Source organism: Carlito syrichta, unplaced genomic scaffold (genome assembly GCF_000164805.1).
Source record: "Carlito syrichta isolate Samal-C Ts95f unplaced genomic scaffold, Tarsius_syrichta-2.0.1 Scaffold308114, whole genome shotgun sequence".
Lineage (NCBI taxonomy): Eukaryota > Metazoa > Chordata > Mammalia > Primates > Tarsiidae > Carlito > Carlito syrichta.
In genome coordinates, this window is record NW_007252210.1 from 218,369 (window position 1) to 224,729 (window position 6,361).

At 37.9% G+C, this 6,361-nt stretch overlaps 1 protein-coding gene across 2 annotated transcripts in view; it reads left to right on the forward strand.

Annotated features, from left to right (window-relative positions):
- ARMT1 (acidic residue methyltransferase 1) overlaps nt 1-6,090 on the forward strand; it is a 15,728-nt gene extending 9,638 nt beyond the window's left edge. For both annotated transcript variants that reach the window (XM_008064961.2, XM_021716022.1), the window contains 2 exons: nt 602-767; nt 4,377-6,090. In XM_008064961.2, the coding sequence (XP_008063152.1) occupies nt 602-767; nt 4,377-5,144 (934 nt within the window). In that variant the 3' untranslated portion in view covers nt 5,145-6,090. The remainder of the gene's footprint in view (nt 1-601; nt 768-4,376) is intronic.
- Nucleotides 6,091-6,361: the final 271 nt, after the last annotated feature.

Sequence of the window (6,361 nt, forward strand, 5' to 3'; positions counted from 1 at the left end):
CAAAAAAAAAAAAAAAAAAAATCAACCTGCGAATAAAAGTTACCCAAAAAATGCCTATATATAAGTGATCAAAATTTGTCATTCTAATAAAATTTACAGTAGTATTGTCTTATACATCTCAAGTATGCGTTGTGTTTCTGTAAGATTTTGTGTTTGACTCTGTTAGTGGTTACTGCATTGTATTCAAATATTTTGTCCACCTATAAATAAATATGTATATCCATATACATATATATTGGAACTCTGCCACATTGAGTGCTCAAAAAATGTTGAGCTAAAGCAATTATTTTGAAATTTGTTTTATCTTTCTCCTCCTTTTGCCCTGGAATTTCTGCTGGGTAAATAATTCTAGACATAATCACTATAATTATTTAATGCCTCCCCCCAAATAATTGACTTTTGACTATTAATTAAAATGAATTTGGGACATTTGTTTTCGTGTAACTTGATTATCTGTGTTACATCTAGTGCCTATTAGGATGAACGAATGAGACTGTATGGTGCTATTCTTTCCTTTAAAGAACGGCAATTATCCACATGTACGAAATAAAAAGGTACAGACTTATACAAATGTTTCGCCTATGCTTTTTTCCTACTTTAGTCCACCAATCGATGACTTTGATGTATTTAAAGAATCGAAAGACCAAAATTTCTTTGAGTCACAGGAATCTATTATTGCTTTATGTACTCACCTGCAACAGTTGCTGAGAGCTGTTGAAGACCTAGAAGAAAATCAGCTCAAAAATGAATTTTTTAAACTTCTGCAGGTAATTATGATCACTCATTTTCTGAGTATATTTGTTCATTTAAACAGTTGGAAAATAAACTGGTGCACAGTTAACAACAAGGCATATGAATATTAAGTTATAATTGACCATTTTTTATCTAACTCAGTAGTGTTAAGAGATGAAAATCCATTTATTTCCTAAAAATGCATTTTGAAATCTCTTTTACTCTGACTGGATGTGATTTTGGTGGCATAGGAGTTCTCTGATTTCATAGCTCTGGCTTGCTTGGGAGAATATGTCATCAAGATTCAGTTGCCTAGCCTTACGTGGGCTTCAGCATTGGTTCTGTCGCCTATTTACAGTTGCTCCTGAAGCATTTTACTTAATTTCTTTGGTCTTCAGTTTCCTCGTCTGTTAATGAGGATAATGTATACTTCATAATTTGATGTGAGCATTAAGCTAGACTCGTGCATGTGAATTGCTGAGCACAGAGCCTGAGATACTGAGCCTATGCCTGTCATCAAAAGTTGCTATTACTCAGGTGGTCACTTATCCTGTTGATATGGTTTTCTTACATTTCTTTCATTTATCTGGTAGTAAGTTTAGTTTTTAATTCATTCAGACATCTTAAAATTTACAGCATATTATTAGTATCAGAATTATTTTAATACATCTGGTACACAGCAGTTTCCCTAGATCTCAAATTTCCCAGAAAAAGTTAGAAACATTTTCAGAAAGAAATATGAGAAAGTGTTGTGAAGAGAAATAAAACAGGAAGTGGCCATTGGGAATGTTGGGAGAAGGGACAGTGGGCTGCCAGGACAGGGCCCCAGGAGACTGAGGAGGCTGATGACACACCTGAAAGCAGTGAAGGGGTGAGTCAGGCCTGTGTCTGGGGAGTAGGGACAGACACAGGGGAGTTGGGACACTGCCATTGGTGAGAGGTAAGGGGGTGGAAGGGACGCAGAAGGCCTTGGAAATGTGTACTCAGTGTGAAACAAAAGCTGTTGAAGGGTTTTGATCGGAGAAGTGATGCTATTGACAATTTCCAGGAGCACTTCAGAGAGTGGGCTGCAGAGGAGGGTGGAGACAGGAGAGCTGTGCTGAAAATCAGTTGGGATGGCACTGAGGTGGTAGCATAAGAGGTGGTCATTGTCACCAGGTGCTAGCCTCTGAATGTAGAGGTTACAGAATTTACTGACAGGTTGTCGGTGGTGACAAAGCCCTTATGAGACTTCAGGACAATTAGAGTCACAAAAAAATTGTCAGGGCATTGTTAACTAATAAACCCAGTTTCTTGTGTCTCCCCCCCCAACTATCCTTTATGCTTAGCTTGGAATTGAAAAAGAAAAAACAAAGCTAGCATGCCAGCTGTTGACGCCTAGCCAGCCCATTCTTTCAGGGAATAGTCTTCTTTGAATGTGCTCATTGTCCCATAGTATAATAAATTGTGAAGAAGAATGGGCACTCCTCTAGTTTCTTTTTTTTGAATAGGAGTCTCACTCTGCCACTCAGGCTGGAGGGCAGTGGCCCCCTTCTGGTCACCGCAGCCTTGACCTGCTGGGCTCAGGGCAATCCTTCCGCTTCAGCCTTCCAAGTAACTGGAACTACAGGCACATGCCACCACACCTGGCTAATTTTTTTATTTATTGTGGAGATGGGGTCTCACAAAGTTGCCCAGGCTGGTATCGAACTTGCAGGCTCAAGCAATCTTCTCACTTCAGCCTCCCAAAGTGCTGGGATTATAGGCATGAGCCACTGTACCCGGCCTCGTCTAGTTTCTCTCATTGAATTTGGCTGACGACCTCACACTACCACTGTGCTCTAAGAAAAGGAAGCCAGAATTGCCTCCTTGTGGTGTCCATAGGAGCATCAGGTTAACATGCTCAGAAGCTTGAAGGTGATGTAGTTTGCAGAGAACTCGTTCTGTTTTCAAAAGTCCTAGTAATTGGACTGTCCCTGACAGCACACACTTCTGGGCCTACTGTGTCAAACACTGTTCTAGGTGCTGGGCATGTGGTGGTGGAAAAAACAAGCATACTCTCCCTGTCTTAGAGTTGTCATCTTTAGGAAATATAGACAATCGAGTAATTGCACAGATAGCTATGTGATTGTACACTGGAAAGTGCTTTGAGGAGATGTGCAGAGGCCAGCACTGACCTAATCTCAGTTGGTGAAGGCTGTCATGTGCTCCATTGTGTGTGCTTCCTCAGCAAACTATAGGAAAGGGTTACCTTGGACACTTTAAATATTAGTTAGGCCTTATTGTTACTTTAAAAAATCCATTCATTTCTCTTCCTTAAAAATAATGCTCTTGGCCGGGCACAGTGGTGCACACCCATATCACCAGCACTTTGAGAAGCAGAGGCAGAAGGATCATTTGAGCCCAGGAGTTTGAAACCAGCCTGGGCAACATAGTGAGATCTTGTCTCCACAAAAAATGAGCCAGGCGTGGTGACACGCACCTGTAGTTCCAGCTACTCAGGAGGCTGAGGTGGAAGGATTGCTTGAGTCCAGTAAGTCAAGGCTGTGGTGAGTTGTGACCATGTCATTGTACTCCAGCCTGGGTGACAGAGAGAAACACTGACTCAAAAAAAAAAAAAAATTAATTAATGAATACTCTTGGTTGGAACGTACATTTCCCTTATTTTAAATTGTGAATGAGATTAGTATATTTTGGCTAATATTTTTTGAGTACTTCTATATGCCAAGCATTTGGTACATTATTTACATGTATTATGTTAGTGAAGTCTCATGATAACTCTGTGAGTATTAGTATCTTGCTCTTCAGTTGCAGAACCTAAAACTTGGAGATCTTCAAGTAATTTGGCAATACTCATTAATTGAAGATGCTGGGAACTGAGCCTTGGTCTTGTCTGACTCCAGAGCCTGCAATCCTAAATGTGTAATTTTATGACTTAAAGAAATAGAACAAGAAAGAAAGACAGAGAGAGAGCTAGAGTGAGAGAGAGAGAGAGAGAGAGAAAGAGAGAAAGAGAAAAAGCAGTAGAGCTACATATCATTTTGCACAAAATGAAATTGAATACTATTTCAATTTAAAGCTGAACAATAGATAATTGATTACAGTGGGTCTTTCGGTAATGTCTTGTCTAAAGAGTTTGGTATTTAGACATCACCTGTCCGGTTTTTAAAATCTTAATTCCTGAAAGGTCGTTATACTCTCAGGTTATATAATTTGTAAAAGAAACTGGACAGGTTTTTTTTTGTTTGTTTTTGTTTTTAGTGGGGGGCCAAGGGGAGAGTGATGCTAGGAGGGAAAAAGGAATGGCTTTATTTTTCTCTTGACTCTGGATTGTAAAGTCAACTCTGAGCCTCTCTCCAGACAGCAGCTGATGATATTCTAATGTCTGCAAGATGCAAGCAGTGTTATTCTGAATAAACAATGGTTGCTAAAATAATTGAGACCAGTTTTTTAAAAGTCCGTTACATACTGATGGATTAAAAACTTCACTGCCTTACCTTGTTGATATAACATCATGTAAACACTAGAGAAAGTAGAGATTTGATGGGCATCTTATATTTAGAGTTATGTAGAAATGTATGCATTTTTAAGCAACCTCCCACATAATAGTATTTTGCTGGTGATTCAAAAGCAGGATGAATATTTTGTACCTTTTTATTTTTCAGATTTCACTGTGGGGAAATAAGTGTGATCTGTCTCTATCAGGCGGGGAAAGTAGTTCACAGAAGACCAATGTCATAAATTCACTGGAAGACCTAAAGCCTTTCATTTTAGTGGATGACACAGAACATCTTTGGACATTGCTTAGCAATTGCAAGAAGACAAGAGAAAAAGCATCTGTTGTTAGAGTGGATATTGTTCTGGATAATTCTGGGTTTGAACTTGTTACAGATTTAATATTAGCCAACTTCTTGTTGTCCTCTAAACTGGCCACTGAGATTCATTTTTATGGAAAAACAATTCCGTGGTTTGTTTCTGACACTACTGTACATGATTTTAATTGGTTAATTGAACAGGTAAAACATAGTAATCATAAGTGGGTGTCCACATGTGGGGCTGACTGGGAAAGCCTTATTAAAACGGGCAGATGGGTTTACCATGATCACATATTCTGGACTTTGCCTCATGAATACTGTGCTATGTCTCAGGTTGCTCCTGACTTATACACTGAACTACAGAAGGCACATTTAATTTTATTCAAGGGGGATTTGAATTATAGGAAGTTGACAGGTGATAGAAAATGGGAGTTTTCCGTTCCGTTTCACCAGGCCCTGAATGGTTTCCATCCTGCACCCCTGTGCAGCATAAGAACATTAAAAGCTGAGATTCAGGTTGGCCTGCAGCCTGGGCAAGGGGAACAGCTCATGGCCTCTGAGCCCGACTGGCTGACCGCTGGCAAGTACGGAGTATTCCAGTATGATGGCCCACTCTGACTCAGCTTAGGAGCCCTCGGCTGTGCAGAAAGATCTGACAAAAACCTTTGCATGCCCAGAAAAGCAGCATGGGGATTCGGTCATTTGGCTGCTCTTCATTCACTCTGGATGGTCTGTCCTTTGAATATTTTGCCCCAAACATTGTTTTGGGGATAGATGGGGTCAGCTAGTTATAGGTATTTACCTTTATGTTGGAATTTTAGCAACTTATGTCAAGTTAAATGCCTAATTTCAGGTGGTCTTCACTTAGTTTTAATTGGGTGGGAAGCAAAATATAAATAAGTTCTGCTTTTCAAGTTAGTTAACTCGATTTTTTTTTTTCTTAAATGGTATAATGCATGCTATTTAATATTCTAGGAAGCATAGAATTTTGTTTAACTTGATTTTGGACTCGAAATAATGACTTTATGAAAATACACATTTTAATGACTCTTTGTAAAGAGAGGCATTTCTTACAACTGTGATGCTTGCATACTTAAAATTACCTCATAAGTTAATTCTAACTTTTGTTCTCTTTGAATTTTATTTCATTTTATTGCTTTAATTTGTATGCATTTGTATTTTGATTAACCTGTAGAATGGAGGTCAGAAGATACAAAATTGAACAGAGTGAAACAAATGGGACTTGAAGAAATATAGTATCTTTTACATTCTATTTATGAATCCGTAATCAACTAAGAGTATTATTTGGCCACATAAGTGTTTTAAATGAACAGATTTTTAGTTGGCCCTTTTAGAAAAACGCTTTAGATGGAAATGATTCTTATACATTGAATTTGGGTACTACCATCAATTATTTATTTTTTTATATTCTTATACATTGTATTGGTCATTGCCGACATTAAAGACACAAAACTTCAGGTCAGTTTGTTATGAAACTGAAATTGGAAATATACCTGGAAATGTTTTCTTGCATTAGAATAATAAAAATGAATTGTACTGAAAATCTGCTTGGTTTTATTTTCCAGTGGGGGAAAAGAAGGGATGATGAAAAGTGAGAAAGAAACTGATAATGTGTATTATATGTTGCCAAAGTAGTTATTAAATAATATCACTTATAAATGAGGTTATAGTCTATATTCTTAATATAAATTTATTTGCAAAATGTTTGTATAAAGCTGCACACTTTGAATTTGCTGTTTCCTTATCAACACATGTTCTATTTTAAACATAAAGCTACTAAAATGCTTCTATATTAGAATTATCTGTAGACACTT